The 17,010-nt window shown below is 43.5% G+C and overlaps 1 protein-coding gene across 2 annotated transcripts; it reads right to left on the bottom strand.

The window, feature by feature from the left end:
• Positions 1 to 3,831: 3,831 nt before the first annotated feature.
• On the bottom strand, positions 3,832 to 16,169 carry LOC137910710 (endosome/lysosome-associated apoptosis and autophagy regulator family member 2-like). Of its 2 annotated transcripts, XM_068755098.1 has the most exons (22): positions 16,023 to 16,169; positions 14,265 to 14,385; positions 13,981 to 14,170; positions 13,710 to 13,857; positions 13,274 to 13,363; positions 13,080 to 13,185; positions 12,840 to 12,989; positions 12,537 to 12,625; positions 11,597 to 11,777; positions 10,749 to 10,877; positions 10,313 to 10,403; positions 10,073 to 10,175; positions 9,808 to 9,945; positions 8,363 to 8,635; positions 7,062 to 7,235; positions 6,496 to 6,685; positions 6,323 to 6,419; positions 6,144 to 6,245; positions 5,754 to 5,880; positions 5,215 to 5,393; positions 4,553 to 4,715; positions 3,832 to 3,903 (listed from the first exon to the last, which is right to left on the bottom strand). In XM_068755098.1, the coding sequence occupies exons 1-22, from the start codon at positions 16,128 to 16,130 to the stop codon at positions 3,832 to 3,834; spliced, it is 3,021 nt and encodes a 1,006-aa protein (XP_068611199.1). In that variant the 5' UTR covers positions 16,131 to 16,169. The 2 variants fall into 2 exon arrangements, with proteins under 2 accessions (XP_068611199.1, XP_068611200.1); XM_068755099.1 differs by lacking the exon at positions 16,023 to 16,169 and having other exon boundaries at positions 3,832 to 3,900; positions 14,265 to 14,379.
• Positions 16,170 to 17,010: the final 841 nt, after the last annotated feature.

Below are 17,010 nucleotides of genomic sequence, written 5' to 3'. Positions count from 1 at the left end.
AAATGCATAATTAAGAAGAAAAAACCATATATAGGTCGCACTGGAGGATAAGTCGCATTTTTGGGGAAAATTTATTTGATAAAATCCAACACCAAACAACATATAGCACAAAGAACATGCTAACACGTTTACCAAAATATCAGGTTTTACTCCGAATCACGAAATCCAAGGAAATCTTCATCCTCGGTGTCACTTTTGAACAACTCCCCCAACTCGGCAGGTAGACAAGACGCCGCTTCCTCTTCTACGTCGCTTACATCAGACTCGTCGTCAGTTGCAGTTCCAATTATTCCAGCCTTTCTGAATCCCGACAGGATGGTTGCGGTTGTCACTGAAGCCCATGCTTTGTCGATCCATTCAATGACTTCCAGGAAAGTTGCATGGCGCATTCTCCCGGTTGCCGTGAAGCTGTGCTCTCCATCCGTCATCCACTGCTCCCACAGGTTACGCAAAACTGACTTAAAGCTCCTATTCACGGAGATATCAAGTGGCTGGAGGATTTTGGTTAAGCCTCCAGGGATGATGGCAGGTATGGAGTTGAAAAATTTTAATTTATTTTTTAACTGTGGTGTGATGTGCGCTCTCATGCTATCCATCACAAGCAGAGCTTTGCGTGCTCTAAAGAAGCCATCCGGTCGCTTATTGTAGCACTTTGTAAGCCACAAGTTCATCATTTCTTGATCAATCCACCCTTTCTCGTTCACGGCGACTTCAACTGAGGAGGATTGGATTTTTGGCATGGTTTTTCGTTTGAAAATGACCATCGGTGGCAGTTTTGATCCGTCTCCACAACATGCCAGCACCACTGTGAAGTGTGATCTCTCATGACCAGTTGTAACGATATTCACACTTTTTTGCCCTTTCTCTGCAACACTTCGGCCCATGGGGATGTCAAAAGTGAGGGGGACCTCGTCCATGTTAATAATATGATCCGGTGTCACGTTGTGATCACTTACATGCTTGTCAATGAACGCGCGGAAACTGTCAACCTTGGCTTGGAAGTCCGCTGGCAGTTTTTGGGACAGTGTCGTCCTAGCTCTGATAGAGAGGCGTTTGCGCTGCATGAAGCGGTAACACCAAGAAGGTCCTCCCGCAAAGCCGTTTATATTCACCTCCCTGGCAACCACTTGGGCGTGGAGACGCAACTGCACCGTTGACAAACCTCTTCCAGAAGCACGTTGTTCAAGCACCCATGCGTGAACTCGTTCCTCCAACTGTGGCCACCTAGCTTGTCGCCCGCGATTAGCTTTCTTTGTTTTCTTCATTTCAGTAAGCGTAACCTCCGCTTTTCGCCAGTCCCTTACAAGTTTTTCGCTCACTCCAAACTTTCTTTCTGCTGCTCGATTGCCGTTTTCGGCTCCATATTTCACTATCTGAAGCTTGTAAGCCGCGGAATATGACTTTCTTTTCGGCGCCATTTTCAATCAGCCCTTCTAATTGGTGTTTTTAGATAACAGGTGTGACAGATAAATATGAACCTCCAGAAACCGCGACAGATTCTGATGGGTCACAGAGTTCCCTGTAACACCTGTTATAGAAATGTGTAGGCTACTGTCTCTGCGCTCACAGATTTTGTAAAAAAAAGCATATATAAGTCGCTCCGATTTATAAGTCGCACCCCCGACCAAACTATGAAAAAAACCGCGATTTATAATCCGGAAAATACGGTACAATACATTTGTTATTCTTAAGGGCCAGTGAATGTTTTTGAAATGTCATACACTTAACCGTTTCTGATGAAAAGCAAATTAATTAATGTTGAATTAAAATCCAGGTGTCAGTTTACAGTCTGATTAAAGCACCAGATTACCTGACTTTATTATTTTTCTGGTATTCCATAGTAATTCATAGTAATGAATTACAGTAATCCAGCCTGGAAGTTACAAAGGCACGGACTACCTTTTCTGAATCTTTTTTTTTAAACATGTTCCTGATTCAAAGGTGAAAGAACACAGACCTTGACATATGTTTGATCTGGGAATGGAAGGACAGGTCCTATAGGGCCCAAAGGTCCAAAAATGTCCCAAAGCAGACTGGGGGGCAGAGCATTTTAGTTATCAAGCTTGTTTATTGTGGAATCAGCTCCCTGATTGGTTTCGTGAGACAGACACCGTCTCCATGTTCAAGAATAGACTAAAGACTTTCCTTTTTAACAAAGACTACAGTTAATCCCTCCGATAAACTATCATAGGCCAAGGCTGGTGGCATAACCTTCTATGACAAACTCAGCTCTTCCCTCTCGATCTCGTTATTCACGTTATAAATATTTGACATTAATTTATCTCCCTCCCCTGGAGTTGTGTGCTCTCTCTCCCTCTGTTTGTCTTTCTTTGTGTCTCAGTCTGCAGTTCCGTCTGTCCATGGCACCGCAAAACCTTTTACTGTGGCTGTCAAAGAGGGTAACCTAACCCGGGTCAAGATAGATGGCCGGCCACTAAGAGTCTTAGGTTCTGTTCAAGGTTTTTGCCTGTTAAAGGAAAGATTTTCCTTACCTCCATCACCAAAGTGCGTGCTCTAGTGGGACAAGTTGGGTTCTGCCTTTCCCTGCTACACTTGTAAAGTACCTTAATATAATATTTTGTTATGATAAAAGTAAAAGTGAATTTAATTTAATTAATTCAATTTATTTTGATTTCTATAAACACTGAGTCAGTAGACAATATAGACAAGTAGACAATTGATGGAGTGCTATTACAGTAGGGGGTACATGTATGAACAGCTTGAGCAGCCAGAAGGAGCAGGGACCTCCATGGAAAAGAAGGCTAGAGGCAAAAACCATGGAAACTCGGAGGGAAGTTAGCCTCCTAACCGTGCCGAGCAGCGGTGTGGGGAAAAACTGCCCAAGAAACACAGCAAGCTGTCCACAGCTGAGGCACTGGAGACTGCTGAGCAAAGGCTCACAGTCCTAGCTACCCACCTAAAGAGGTACACAAGAGAAGCAGAGGCCAGGAGAATAAACATGCTCTTCTCAAACAATCCAGGTCTTCTCTCAGTGGCTGGGAAGCAAGATCACAGCAGCCACACCCAGGGCTGAGACTGTACAATACTGGAAGAGTATCTGGGGATATACACATACAACACGTAATAACTCTTACTGTTTATTATGCTGTGTTCCCTCCATAAGACCGGATACAATTTTGGCCTCCAAATAATATTATCCACAGTGGCCATATTGAGCCCGATTTTCTGGTCATTTTTCTTTTTGGTTTTATTTCCGATTTGATCCAGAAATAAGTGTTTTATGGTTACTTTAGTGGATGATGTTTGCAGTATGTGCTGCTGTTTACTTTCATCACTCCAACACTTAGTAATGGTGCAACGGTGCGCTCATTTAGCCACAAATTATGTGATCCTTCAGCCATTATCCCACAATAGATGATCTCCTGAACGTGATTCAAAACAGGCAACAGCAATAATTGTTTTCGGAGCTTGCTGAAACATGTCAACATATCTATAGCAAGAAAGCCTTTACCTGCTTATGAATTCTAAACCCACACACAAATCTCAAAGTCAAAATGGGTCTTTAATGAAGGTTAATAAACCAAACATTGTTATACACAACTCAGAACAGAAAGTACCAAATAAAAGTACAAAATATACAAAAAAAACAAACATTAAAAAGCCTGTTTCTCCTGCACCTGCATGCATTGAGCATCCATGGCATTAAAGCAGCAGTGTGTTCTCTGTGGATTGTAGAGACAGGAGGAAAAAACCATCCAAGTGTGGTTCCTCTCGCCATGAAGATAAGGTAAAAAAGACACATAAGGAGGAGGCTAGTGCCACTGTCACAAACTGCCGCTTCACCCTCCTCTCTCTCGGTCGGCCGACCAATCATCCCAGGACCCATCGATCAGACTGTGAGGAGTTCAGCTGCACAGACTCGCTGCTGTCTCCATTCTCCTGCTGAAAGATAAAGACAATCAACATGCCATTCAGAAAATCTATCACTACACGACAGGACTTTAAAGTTCCACAGATGTGTCCCTGGAGAGGCGTTGCCAGACTTGGGTGGTTTTCCCATCCAGAAAAACACACAAAATGTCTTTACGCCCTTTAAACAAACAGCCTAAACAACTCATTCCACCATGATTTTGCTCTTCTCTGCAGGAGGGAGTTGTGTCATCAGCTAATAAATCCTGCTAGCAGTTCACCAATTATCCAGACTTGTGCAAAACATTTGTTGCATAAAAACAGCTAGTGTCAGTTAGCACTTGGCAGTGTACTCAAACAACATGAAAAGCAAATACAGAAGTCTGCAATGGTTTGGGAGCCAGGAGATCCTTACCCTCCACGAGGACGAAGTGATCAGAAAAGGAAAGCTGATGGATAATTCAATTCTCTAAAAGCACTGACTGATGTGTATATATTAATATATATAAAACAGATTAGATGCATGGTATATATATCATCCTTCTTTTCCGTTCGTGATGCTGGGATACTATTTAAAGTAATTCACTGACGCAATGTCTGCCATCATTGTCTTGCTCATGAACACTGCTTAGGCAAGTAGGATTATAAATCAAACATGCAGAAGTAAAAATAAAAGTCACACCTTATTTGCAATAGCTCGGAGTTTCCCCAGCAGGGATGGTTTCTGGGTGTAGACCACGTCATCATCAGGCTCCTCCCCCTCAGCCAGGGCACAGCTGTCTGCAGCGGGCAGCTCACACTCCTTGTTGGCAGACATCACCAGGCGAGAGTACTTGTACTCCAGCCTGACCACATTAGACAGTATATCATTTGTCACGAAGTGCAACCAATGTCTGAGCCAGTGAAGGCAAAAAAAAAAAGATACACGTGAGGTCGATGTTTACTGTTTGTACCAATGTTCTAAAATCTGTCTTTAATAGAAAATCAAAACTTGTTGTTTTTTAGTCACGGTAAATGTTTCATGATTTGTCTAAGAAAAATACAATAAATTAGTCTTGAACTTAACTGAGCAATACAATATATTCTAATGACTGTGTGGTCAGAGAAAATAATTGCCTCTAAAAACGCCATATACCCATGAAGGGTCAAGATAGACTACTGCATATTTACAGTTCACAGACAAAACGATTACGACTTCTTTTGAACTTCAACAATAGCTGTAAAGAACAAATAAACCAACCACAGCACATAACATTGTGTACCTCTCAAATATCATGACTGTTCTCCGTGACCTTCATGAGCATGTTGATCACCACTAAGGTCTAGGAGCCAGGAGTTTCTAACCTTTTGTTTTTCTTCCAGAAATAGCAGGTGAGGGAGATGAGGAGCACGGCGACGAAGGCCCCACCACCAACCCCTGCCTTCAGCCACAGAGCTATGGCCTCACACGGCAAAGAACTTTTAGGAGGCAGCGACACGCCTTTGGTGCACACCTTTGGCTCGTTCCACACATACAGAGTTTTCTGAATGGGGAGGGAGAGAGATGGAGAAATTCCACGTGCCTCTTGTGCAAGCAAAGATTTCACCTGGAACAGAGCACTTTCTTTCCTTTCTGAGGTTAGTGGTGAAGAGGGAGGAATGTGGCACAATGTGGGCGAGTGATTCATGTTTGGGATTAATATTACAATTTACTTGACATCAATTAAGTTTTAATTTTACAATATAGGTTTAAATGTAAAAAAAATTAATAAAAAAAACCCACTTGCAAACTGAATTTGATACCATTCATTTAAAAAAGATTCATCAGACTTACTGCATGAGCGAGTGCCCGATGATTAAAAGGAGTGTGTGTGTGTGTGTGTGTGTGTGTGTGTGTGTGTTACCTGGACACCCTGCTTGCAAGCCCCCTCTATCTGGTGGTAATCGTCCTTGGTGCAGCGTGGACAGGCGGTGGCACTCTCCCAGAGGAAATAAAACGTGCATCCGTCACATGTCCCTGCAGGACAAGAACTGCACAAACACACAGATAATATCAGTGATTTTCTAGTTTGGTTTCGACATGCTTTCTAACCATTTATGCTCTAGTATGAGATGTAGTTTCTATTTTCTACTATATATTTGGTATCAAGATCTAAAGCTTGCATTTGCACAAAATGCATGGAGCGTTCACATGCATATTAACTACTATAGTGTCATTTCTGGTAAAAAATAAAAATAAAAATAAAAATGAAAACGCTCTCATCTGTGGAGATTTACAAAATATATTTGCCTACCTGGGCACAGAAGGTTCACCTCGTTCCGACTTGTCTGGGTCACAGCGAACGGTGACGACTGAACTGCGACCCTGATCGCACGAGGCTGTGGCCTGTGTTGATCTGGACAAAGGTAAGACACATTTAAGACATGAACACAACACACACACACACATACACCCTTGTCTTTAATACTCTACCTATAGTAGAAGTTGATGTCTGGAACATCCTTTGCATTTTCAGGAAAAAGATGTGGGTTAGCTTTCACGCCATCCAGGACGGTGCCTACTGTTGCTCCTGGATACAGAGACAGAGCAGGCCAACATCAACAGCGTCTCTCCACGCAGTCGCTTGCTACCATTTGGAATCATACCGAGGAAAGAATCTGCAAGGCTGATGGACTGGGAGGAAATGACCATCCTGAAGCCCCGCCCATCTCCTGGGATGATGGTCGATTGACAGACGAAGCTGTCCACTGTGTTGACAAACTGAGGTAAGTCACTCTGGTCGTCCTTGCTGGACACATCTGTGACGTTATCGGTGCAGACAGCAGCTCTCTTGCCCTTTAGCAACACAAAGAGCATAAAATATCACTGCCTGCTGCGGTTGAGTAAAATATTTTCCCCCTGCAGCTTTATAACACTGTCAACAACAAGAAATGTAATTTCATTACGAAAATTTTACAAATGAAAGGATATTCCCGTAATAAATGAAAATTTCCATGCTGACTCACGCCTACATAAATAACCAAGACATCGCACAACACTTAGTTGTCTTTGAACAAACTGTTCATGTTGAATCAATGGCAGCACAGTGGCGCAGTGGTAAGCGCTGTTGCCTCACAGCAAGAAGGTTCAGAATAGGGTCTGTTGCATCCCCTCCCTCCATAAATTAATAACTGATGCTACTATAAGGTTTAATCACATATTTGTGTATTACCTCATGGCCACACAGGCTAATGTTGAACAAGTGAAGATACTTTGTGCCTTTAGCTGTGAAACTCGGCCCAACGGTCAGAGACACTTCATCGCTCAGGGGGCTGAGGTCAAAGGTCAGTGTGCGGTTGTTCTCTGTATGGGTGAAGGAGCAGTCGCTGTAGCATCGAGAGTGATCCTGGAAGCAAAGAACACATGTGGGGGAAAGAAAAAAAAAACTCTCCAAATGCAATGTTGTTCAAGTGTAAATAATGATAGCAAAAAAAAAAAATAATATACAGTGGTACCTCTACTTACGAATTTAATCCGTTCTGGGAGTAGCTTCGTAACGTGAAAACTTCGTAAGTAGAGACGCATTTTGAATATAAATGCACTAATCCGTTCCAAGCCCCGCAAAAGTATTGTAACGGTTCATGTTTTAGGAGTGTTCATTATTCCTACGCTGCAGAGAGTCCGCAAAGGCATCCAGGGAGGAGGGGCGGTGTGTGTGTGTGGGTGCCGCGAGGAGGAGGAGGAGAACGGGAGAGCTGCGGGAGTTAGGGAGAGTTACCCGTCGTGTGCTTATTCCAGCGTCCGACGGACGCTACATTATGATATTTTTTTAAAATATTAATCTACCTGTTAGCTGTTACTTTTTGTCCTCTTTGTTTACTGGTCCTTTGCGGTGTTTTCTGCCTCGCGTTTCTTGAAAAACTGATCCAATGACGTCTGCTTTTGCCGGCTTTTGACAATCCGTCGGAAATGTGCGAGGCAGACGTCATCATAATGAGCAATAGCCCGACTTGTCAACACTTTTTCCGGGTGACACGAGGGGGACACGAATAGCATGCTGAGATACACGCATACGCAACGGGTTGCCAGGCAGATTTTAGGCGATAGCCAATGGCAGAGCAGCTACGAGCAGCTATTTTTGACTTCGTACCCTGAAACGCCTTCGTAACGAGAGGCAATATTTTCCCATTCAGATACTTCGTAACCTGAAACTTTCAGATGTAGGGACATTCGTAAGCTGAGGTACTACTGTACAAATATTAAAGTGACACACATTGACGAGGTTTCTTGATACTTCTACCCGAGTAAGCTTGACACAGATCGAGGTTTTATGCACACTGTTGAAATCTAGTTTTCAGAAATTAGAAGTAAGATCTAAATTGTTTTGATGGACCTTTCCCACAAAAACACGTGAAACAAGAACCTAGTTGCAAAGTTTTCACCTAATACATTTAAAAAAAAAAAGGTATGGCTTCAGCTTCAGTACCAAAAACAAAATGACGCCCAACCTTAAACCACACGAGCGCGCTCTACCTTGTTGCTGATACTTCCAGGCCCACAGGCGACACAAGCGTCCCGGCCGTAGGTGTGCCGCCCGGCCAGGTGCGTGTTGGGTGGGCACTCCTGGCATTGGTTGGTGTCTCTGTCGATGTAAAAACCAGCGGGACAGGGAACACAAGATAAGCCAGCCTGCTGGGAGTTGTGGGGCACCAGAGCACAGACCCGACATGCCGACGCCAGCCCGTCCAGAGCATTTGTCACACTGATGGAGTAAATCTTCACCATGTCGCCAACATAGCGACGCACCTACAATAATACAGACAGAAAATAAGGACAGACATGTATATTTAGCAGATTACGTGAGGTGATTGGTATTTTATTTGACATTTTTGTGCCATTTAAAGGCCAATCATAATGGCGGGGTCAGAGGTATTAGGTACAGGTACAGATGCTGATGCGTTCCCTCGCCAGATGAGCGATATAGTCTCTCTGACTTGTCTTGGCTCTTCTCCCAAGTTGACAAACCTGGAACACCTCTCCAGGGAGACGACAAGGGAACTTCCTGAGCAGGTGCCCGAAACTCCTCAACGCAGAGGAGCGGCGGCTCTAGTCTGATGCTCAACTGACTGCGCTGCGCAGCTTTGTGACAAAGGACAGCCCTGAACCAGCTTCCGAGTACCCCGTCATGGCAACGTGGAACATGACCCATGGACATTCCTTGTCCCCTGGCACCCCTGGTATGTGACGCTGCCCTGATAGTGGTGGACTGAAGAGAAATATGACAAGACCCACTGCCAGACATTTCCAACAAACCATTACTTGGATCTGTAAAGGTCTATCCAGCAACATCCTCCCGCCATCTGATCCAACTCACCACAAAGTAGGGGGTTTGTTGGCAGCTCACCCCTCTCTTCACCCCCCCCCCCCCCCCCAAGAGTCCAAAACCAATGGTTGCAGCTGATGCAAGTTGATTACTGACCTGTGACCTAGTGTGTCTTGGTGCCAAGTGCAGCCCTTATGTTCTTATGGTGTTAGTTAATGGATAAACTGTGCCCAGTCCAGAAGTTCAATAACCAAGCACCACTTGGGTTCCAACCAGGCAGACCTTTTCTCTCAATCACCACCCACCTCTATGTAATGCTGTAATTGCAAAAGTGGGTAATTAAAGCCCCCCCCTCCCCCACCCAGCAGTAAAATGAAGTTCCCAGTTGGGCCTCTCTCCAACACTCTTCCCAAGGTCTCCGAGAGTCTAAGCATCAACCAGGAGCCATTAAGCAGTGCTCAAGAGTTATAAATACATTGGATATATTAAATATATATATAATATATTTATTAAAAATGTGTAAAAGTGGTGAACGAGCACAATTTGCTAGCTGATGACACAACTTCTTCCTGCAGAGAAGAGCAAATTCATGGTGGAATGAGTGGTCCAGGCTGTATGTTGAAGGGTGTAAAGGCCCTGTGGTGGTAATACTTACATCCAGAGCATGGTTAGTCCTCTGGAAGGCCCATGTAAATGTGACAGAAGAGTTCCTGTTCATGCTGTGTGAGAATGACTGTTTACCCTTATTGCCTTCCCAGGACTCCACCACTGTGGTGGACTTGCTGTTCACATCCTGCAGTAAAACAATACAGTGAGAAAAGTGTTAGATTGCATAACAAAAATATAAAGAATGGTTTAAAAAGCCGAACTGGAGACAAATGTGACTATTACTACACATACACACACAGTGGAACACTCACCATCATGAAGTAGAGTTCGCAGTCGGCAGAGCAGATGGTCTCAAACACAAAGGTTATTCTGCCGAATTCACTGCCTGTCATTCCCGAAAGGGAGGCTGGGACCCTACCACAACAATATAAAAAAAAACGCAGATTCAGCTAATGAATAATCTATAGCATTTACCGAACCTGGATCATTTCATTAAAATGTCATGCAGAAGACAGAAGTCTGACAGCAACCATGAAAGCACACATACTTACTTAAAGCCAGGCACGCGCAGGGTGAGGATGAGATAGTCATTATCGGAACTGCTTGCTCCACTGCGAATGTGGTCACCCGCGACTTCCCATCCTGAAGTTGGACAGAGACAATGCTTCCACATTACACCTCGGTTATTCCGGATTACAGACTACTGGATATGTAGTGGCTAGATTTTGTAGGATCAGGCAAAAAAAAAAAAAAAAAAAATTAATTTAGTCGTCACTACTTACTCAAATAAGCCTTTTGGCCATTGACTTAAGTGTTTATGTGTAAAGGCTTTTATAATTAGTCCTGCTCGAACACTAATCATCAAGGTATAATTAGCTACTTTTGGTTTTGGTTAGTTTTGAAGTCCTAGTTATGAAAGAATAGATACAGTGATGCAAATATGTCCTCCAGGCCAAACTGATACTGTTTTTTTTTTATTGTGCTCACCATTCATGTCGTCACATTTGTTGTTTCCCACGTTGAAACAGGAAGTCTTCATATTTGAAGGCAGGACGTTCCACCATTTATACTCATAACCCAACACTGGCTCTGTACCTGCAGGGCACTCACTGCACACTGGAACACACACACACACACACACACACACACACACACATAATTTTCTGTGATAGCTTTCTCACACACAATGGAAATGTTCTGACAATTACTGTCTCCATTTCTCTTTCTTCTGCTACTACATTATTAGTTGTAACGGTGACTAATACTAATATTACGACGACTACAGAGCTTGTACGACCAGTTTAATGACAAGTACTCATCAACTCCAGCTGTCAATGTTGTGAGCTGACAGGAGCAGCGCTTTATGACACAAGGATAAGGACAGGAAGACCTCGAAAAATTCGCCAGCATCTAAAACTGATCATTTAACAATGCCCAGATCATCCTTACTGTTACAGGAAGGCCGGACCTTTGCAGGCTGCATCCTTCCATGGATGCAGCCCCTGTACTGAGACACAACAAGTACACCAGATCCAAACCAGTGAATGAATGCGCTTAACTTTCTCCTTGTCTTATATTTCTTTCACTTTAACAGGTCTTCATTTGCTGCAACACCATTTTAACTTAAAAGTATGGGTGAAGTTATTTTTTGCTATTATTTTTAGTGCTCTCATCTGCACACTAATTAGTATGAGTGTGTGTGAAGCAACAGTGAACAACAAGTGGTTCCTTGACTTTGCTGAGATACTTGTACTAATTCAAAAAGCTCCAACTATATAAATAAACCATCAGAAACTTAAAAAATAAAAATAAAGATCAGGTGTGGGCAAGTTTACCGTTGGTGCCATCAGAGTGGGTTCCGGGTGGGCAGGGCAAACACGTGGAGTCATTGCTGTTGTAGTAGCCAGGGTTGCAGGGGGGGCAGGGCTCTCTCTGACCCATGGAAGGCAGCGTCGCTGCTCCAGTGACGTCATCTAAACAGATTTTTGGCTCCACCCAATTATATAACACCTGTGTCTGCATCCAATAAAACCACAGAAGTTATGATCAGGGAGGAAAGTGTTCTGCACCTGTTGCAATAGAGACATAGATACATATGGAAGATGAAGTCCACAATATGGGTGGGGGCCAAAGAGGCTGATTTTGGATCAGTTGATTCATTTGCTATACATTTCATCATTTATTTTCTCATCAGGGTGCAACTTCTCAAGTTTACAGTAATAATGCAATGACAGCGCTTCACTGTTTTTAATCAATTCAAATGTAATGCATTAAACCAGAGACAAAACAGGCCTCGTTATCCTCTGGTATGAATGCGCTAATTTGTTATTTCGCTCAGACTAAATGCATTAAAAGAAGGATATTTTCATCCTGATCACATATGGTCATGTGTGCAATGCATAATTAAAGAATCATTGAAAGAAATCAATAATCTTTCTCACATGCAAAAGCCATTCAAAGACCAAATGAAAAGCCAAAAGCTACAGGCTAATAGATTCGACATCACACCGAGGGGAAATTATGGGGGAAATGGTAAGTGAAAGATTCAGGTATTTAACGGTTACCAGAGTGGTTTTAGAAAAGGAAGGAATTATTGATCCCCTTTTTAATATAAGACAATAAGGAGAGTTCAGCGTGAGCTGAGAATGATGTTGAAAGAAGGGCTAAGGCTACGTAAATGTATCGTATGGGAATCAGAGGCAAAACTGTGAATTCCTGAATGCAACTCAGCTGCAATCATGTCAAGAGATGTTTATTTGTGCGGCTGTTGCTGACCTTTCCTTCGCTGTCGCAAGCCGCGTGGATCTGGAAGTAGTCCTTCTCTGAGCATGGCGGTCTCACCTTGCAATGTGCCCATCCCTCATCTGAAAGGGAGAGGCAACGACACAGAAAAAAGGGAGGATGAAAAAAAGGAGGCTATATAAAAAAGGTATATATTGTACATGCATACATAAGCATTTCTTCTGTAGGGCTAAATGCTGAAGGAAATTATTTTAAAAGATCTATTATTTAGTAATTGTTGCAACTTTTGAGCGCTCTCTCTCTCTGTCTCTCTCTCTCTCTCTCTCTCATTTGTACTTGAGTAATGCTGGCCGGGACACAGTGTACAGGAAGATGCGCCCTTTATGGAGAACGTGTTGCTGGGACATGGCTGGCAGGATGAGGAACCGGGGGCCGAGCTGAACCAGCCGGGCCGACAGGGAAAGCACTCCGACGTGTAGGCTACACCTGCGTTGGCATAAAGGAGAGACATGAAACACATGAAAAATAGCCATTTTATGCCTTGACTATTTCAAGTGTGCTTAAGATCAACGCTACCTTCTATTTGGATGTTCTTCAGCAGCACAGGTTTGACCATCTTGCCTCCCACCAGGATGCCAGTGGTTCGCCAATACAGGATATTTGTACCAGACTTCAGAGTGACCTAAAAACAAAAGTAGGATATGCACACAGTGAAGACAAGAGTCACTATAAACATTTCGCCACTGAGACAATCAGCAGCAGATACTCACTGTGTGCGTGTCCCAGTCGCCATTGTTGGTGACTTTAATCCACTTCTGCTCGTCACTCTGGGCCATTTCTTGGCACTGCTCATTTTGGACCTGAAAATGTGTCCACACGGAAACTATAGTCATCGCAAAAGACTGCCAGGGACAACGGATACTGCTCATCCACAATATTCCTCCACTCTACGAATGATTTACTGGAGGAGGCAAAGCGTTTTGGACAAAAGCTGTAGACAGAAGATATTTTTTTTTATATGTAGTCTCTCAAATTATCCTGTAAAGTCTGATGAGGAGATTTAAATATTTGATATCACTCCTAGATTGGACATTTAATTTAAAAGCAGGTAAGTTGATTGGCCATGCACACAGACTGCCGCTGCATAGAGGTCAGAAGTCTTAGCATAGCATTTAAGCAATCGGTAGGAACCAGTTTGATCCTCACATAGAACTCAAAGAAGAGGTTGTTGTCTGGGTACTGGTAGGTGAAGGAGACAGAGCCTTGTTTCTCCAGATGGACTGCGTAAACTAAAGACACCGTGCACTCATCCCGATTCGACTCCAGGTACACCCCCTGTGGCATCCATGACGAGCTGCAGCACCGACAAAACACACACAGCAGAGCAGCTAAAAACAGAAGAACATCCGTTTCCTGTATTTTTAGTCGCGTATCTTCTCCATGTTTCACCGGTGTGAAGGTGGAGGCTCTGCATCACCTGTTACAAGCCTGAATGTCCTCTGCATTTGGACCTGGTTCCAGGAAGCTGGCCAGGCTGGTGAAGCCCGCAGGGATGGCGTCCCATTGGTCAAAACGGAGACCACTGCCCAGCGAATAGGAGCCTGATGCACAAGGTGTGCACTGCTGTTTGGTCATCTCTAAGTACTTCCCAGCTGGACATGAGAAAGCTGTGAGGGAGTGAGGACAAATAAGAATCATATTGACTTATGAATACATGGACACACACACACACACACACACACACACACACACAGTACTCACAGCAATCTGTTCCTCTGACTGGAGGTGGAAGGTCTGAGCAGGAGCCGGGACTAAGGGGAATGGCCACCCTCCATCTTGAGCCGGTGCTGTCACACTCTGTGTACTGGTAGTGATAATCTGTCTACAGAGCCCACATACAGATACACACCAAGATCAGTGTGTGTGTGTGTGTGTTTTGGGTTGAAAAGTTGGTAAAATGCAAAAAAGAAATCAACACCATCACAACAGCTGCTCTCAGGGTTCTGTTGATTGTTCAAGAAAGTGAAAAGGCTCCTGTATCTCCTGTCGGTATGAAAATCCTTTTTTTTTTTTAAGTCACACATTAACTGGACACTCATGACTTGAAGCTGATCTCACATGAAAGACACAGCTTGTCATTAAAAAGTGAACACGGAACGGGTGGGACGTTATTTGCAGTAAATCTAGCCCTGATCGCCACAGCAACCAACTATTGGATGAGTAATGGTCCATTAAGAACCAAACAGCAGGCCGTCCGTACAGTCGCTTCCCAGACGCTGATCATTTGGACAGAGTGGATGCTAATTCAGAAGCCCCTCCCCCCTGCTAGCCCCTCCCCCTCACGCACGAACAAAGACAAACCTGCACAAATTTGCTTTGTGAGGAGGTTGACCTCCTTATTGACACGTATCCTGGCAACCTGCTGCAAGAGTCACCTGCTGCCTGTCCCTGCAGATCAACAAGAGGGCTGGCGCGGCGCGAATGGGTTAACGAAAGGGTGAAAAGGTGAGACTGATGAAAAACTACAGGGGCTAACGTGTTTCTCTGGTCTGCCCGGTGGCTTGCGTTGGTCGTCATGGACACTGATGGCTCTCCGGGAGATGGGATAAATAAATAAAAAATCAGTGCAGACAATCCATCCCATCCACTGAGTTTGGATATAAAGGGAGAAGAAAATCTCACACACAAAAAAAAAAGAAATCTGAACTGTACCCTGTAGTGATAAACGCCAATGCAATCTGGGAGGGGGGGGGGGGGGGGGGGGGAGGGAGTGATGAAAGCCTGAATGTCAGGAATGTACTGTAAACAGTTAACAGCAAAGACACTTGGGAAGAGGAAATGAAAGCATGAAATCAAACGGACTCGGTAAAGGGTCGTCACGCACGCGCGCACACGCGCACGCCTTGACAGATTTTGATTAGGGTCTTATTTAATTAAAAAAGGGATCGGACGAGGTCTTACTGTTGATGCACCATTATTTATTCAAATGACTAGCCTGCTTCATACAAGAAAAAAAAGAAACATGAGGGGATGTCCAATTTTAAAGCGGTAGATCTGAATTCAATCTGAACTAAACAATTGATTTACTTATTATATATATTTTTTTTTAGATATGTAAAAAGGTAGGGCTTGGTTTCATCTCTCCTTCTCAGCGGGTGATCCTGACGCCGTCTGACGGCGGGAGGCTGCTCAGAGGCGGGATGAGGCCAGCTGAGCCGACCGCGTCATCTTGTTATGGAGTGTTGATGGTCAACATGAGCGCAGTTTAAGCCGATCAACGTGAAGCGAACAGTCAGCTACACACTCAGACACTGCCTGGTAAACATGGACCGGCAATCGATTTGCAATAAGGATGTATTTGAATGTACATTGAGAGAATGTAACCTTGTTGTTTATTTCTTGCATAAATTATTTTTTTTTTCTCGACGTAAATAAACAACAGCCGTATTTTCCGCCTCTTATATTTGCAATGAGAACACTGAAATAATATTTATTTTTTTAATAAATAAGCGCACTCACCTCATCGCACGGCCGCAGGTCCATGTCGGCGGACGATGATAATGTGTGAGCGGCGATGATGAGACAGAAGCAGCGGGGGAACAAGGAGGCCCACGCCTGCTCCGGCATCCTCTGCTCGGATCGCAAACAGCCGGCTGACCGCTGCCTGGAGCCTCAAACACAGAGCAGGTCAGGACCCGGATACGTGTTGATGTGATGGTCACCTGCCCGCTGACGCGCCTGGAAGCCGCCTCTCACCCACCTCCACGCTCCATCTCCATCCAATACAAAATAAAATAAAAAAAAAGTCACTTCCTGTCCTGTCTTTCAAATTTAAACTCATGATGCATAATTTATACGGTGTTATGTCGCAGGGCCAGACATAGAAAGACAAATAACAAGCTGCCACTATTTATGTGTGGTTTTTTTTATTGACAACAAATTATGTTAGAAAACAGCCAGAGCTCCAAAAAATATAGAATAGTATAGACTACATTAATCGAACATCTTAAAGTTGCACAAGGGCGACTCGGGTGAAATTTTCGTTGTGAGAAATTAGGCTGTTGGTTCACAACCACTATATTTCTCAAGCGCCGTGCTTTTATTTTGAAAGCCACATCGCCTGTTTCAGTCTATCTGTGATATTTTCACTGAACTCCCTTTGATCAACGTTCACAGTGACAACCACGGCGATAACGTGCTTGATTGACAGCTGGATAAATCTAATGCGGCTGCAGAGCTCATTTGCCTATGAAATGAAATTAATTAATTTAAATTGTATAATAATGTAACAATCACCAGTGTACTGATTGTTACATTATTATACAATTTAAATTAATCATACTTTCAAAAAAAATGTAAATTAACCTATGGTAAAAAAAATATTTCCTGGTATGTTAAGTTGTTTTAGATTTGGAAATAAATACGCATGGATATAAATATATATATATATATATATGTATATATATTTTAAACATTCATAATCATTTCACATTTGACAGTCACAGTT

Source organism: Brachionichthys hirsutus, chromosome 22, assembly GCF_040956055.1.
Source record: "Brachionichthys hirsutus isolate HB-005 chromosome 22, CSIRO-AGI_Bhir_v1, whole genome shotgun sequence".
Taxonomy (NCBI): domain Eukaryota; kingdom Metazoa; phylum Chordata; class Actinopteri; order Lophiiformes; family Brachionichthyidae; genus Brachionichthys; species Brachionichthys hirsutus.
This window is presented reverse-complemented; position numbering and strand designations above follow the sequence as displayed.

What these genes read in the sequence shown, in the direction of transcription:
- LOC137910710 (XM_068755098.1), bottom strand. Translation starts at nt 16,130, where the DNA reads ATGCCGGAGCAGGCGTGGGCCTCCTTGTTCCCCCGCTGCTTCTGTCTC. An exon ending in GCGACTGGGACACGCACACA is followed by an intron (nt 13,186 to 13,273) that starts GTGAGTATCTGC and finishes TTTTGTTTTTAG; the next exon opens with GTCACTCTGAAGTCTGGTAC. An exon ending in GGACTAACCATGCTCTGGAT is followed by an intron (nt 8,636 to 9,807) that starts GTAAGTATTACC and finishes GTATTATTGTAG; the next exon opens with GTGCGTCGCTATGTTGGCGA.